Source organism: Sinocyclocheilus anshuiensis, unplaced genomic scaffold, assembly GCF_001515605.1.
Source record: "Sinocyclocheilus anshuiensis isolate Anshui unplaced genomic scaffold, SAMN03320099.WGS_v1.1 scaffold1459, whole genome shotgun sequence".
Classification (NCBI taxonomy): domain Eukaryota; kingdom Metazoa; phylum Chordata; class Actinopteri; order Cypriniformes; family Cyprinidae; genus Sinocyclocheilus; species Sinocyclocheilus anshuiensis.
The window spans coordinates 5,109-6,685 of NW_015539921.1; the positions used below are offsets into that span (position 1 = coordinate 5,109).

General features: G+C 35.3%; 1 protein-coding gene across 1 annotated transcript in view; it reads left to right on the forward strand.

Annotated features, from left to right (window-relative positions):
• LOC107686530 (protein very KIND-like) overlaps positions 1–1,465 on the forward strand; it is a gene marked incomplete at its 5' end in the record, with an annotated part of 6,075 nt that extends 4,610 nt beyond the window's left edge. Inside the window, one exon of the mRNA XM_016483567.1 lies at positions 881–1,465. Coding sequence (XP_016339053.1) covers positions 881–1,103 — 223 coding nt within the window. The remainder of the gene's footprint in view (positions 1–880) is intronic.
• Between the last annotated feature and the right edge of the window lie 112 nt (positions 1,466–1,577).

Below are 1,577 nucleotides of genomic sequence, written 5' to 3' on the forward strand. Positions count from 1 at the left end.
CTGTAATAATAATAACTATTAATGATGCTGTTGTTGTTATTTATTTAATATTTATTTATTGAAAAAAATTACAAACATAATAAACATTATAAACATGTATTTTAATTATTCTAAAAAATAATTATTAAAATATAATAATAACAATTATTATTATTACTTTCACTAAATAAAACTATTAAACAAAATAAGAAATTACGACTGCAATATTTCACTATAAAATAGAGCTATTTAAAAATATATATATAATTAAAATAATTTAAAACTGCATTTAAATAGGACCCAGAATTATTAATTTCTTCATTAACAATTGAACTTTTATTTTGACAATAATAATAATAATAATATTTATTTTATTATTATTATTATTATTATTATTATTGCTTCTACTAAATAAAACTATTAAATAACTATTACTAGCATCTTGTTTCAAATATAATAATTAAATAAATAAAAATACATTTTATAATACAACCTTAATAATTACAATGGTTGTCATAATTTTTTCATTTTCAAACATTAAACAGTCGATTTATAATCAATTCTTATCACAAGTGACCCAAACTCGGATGCAGAGACGAGTTCATGTGGAGCAGCTGAAACTGAAGAGACTGTATCATGAGCTGCTCACCTTCAAACAAACACAGTGCCGCGCTTCACTTACAGTGGGTACGGAAAGTATTCAGACCCCCCTTAAATTTTTCACTCTTTGTTATATTGCAGCCATTTGCTAAGAAATCGCATCATATGACCCCTTTAATCGTGCAGCCCTACAAACACCACTCAGATTTTCTGCAGAATGCACAAATGCTGTTCTTTCCCTCTTTTGGCATCTAAAGCCAAACTCAGGCGTCGAGTCTCTCGTGTGTTTGTTTCCTCTCAGGAACATCGCGCGTGTGGTCAGTCAGATCCACGCGTTTCAGGAGCATCTCTATTCCTACCCTCCCGACCTTGAGCTGCAGGCGTACCTGCGTGAGCGACTCGCACGCTTCGGCAGGTGTGACATCCCGCTCCTCGCCTCCGACAACCACACCAACTTCATCCAGACGCCCGCCGCTCGCCGGATCCACGACACACTGCGACGTGTCAAAGCGTCTTTCCAGTGACCGGCACAGATGAGGAACGCTGCTGGAAGTCACATCTGGAGACTCCAGACTTCTCCGTTTGAGTGCTGAGGAGAAATGAAGATGCTCACAGTCGCTCTCTGTACGGAGGCTGAGGAGGAATTAGGAGTAAAACATTTTCCTGTAAATACTGTGAAAGCACAAGACATGGGAGTTTTAGTTGCTGGATTCCCTCATTTTAGGATGTGGAGGTGTTTTCTCATCTTTAACTTCAGCCTTAGCCCGTTTTGGTTTGATGGATGGTTTTCTTCAAAGAACAAATACTTTTAGTTTTGTGTTTAAGATTTTGGACGGCTAAACAACCAAATGTGACCCAGGACCACAAAACCAGTCATAAGGGTCAATTTTTCCGAAATTTAGATTTATACATCAACTGAAAGCTGGATAAATAATCTTTCCATTGATGTATGGTTTGTTAGGATAGGACAATATTTGGCTGAGATACAACTATTTGAA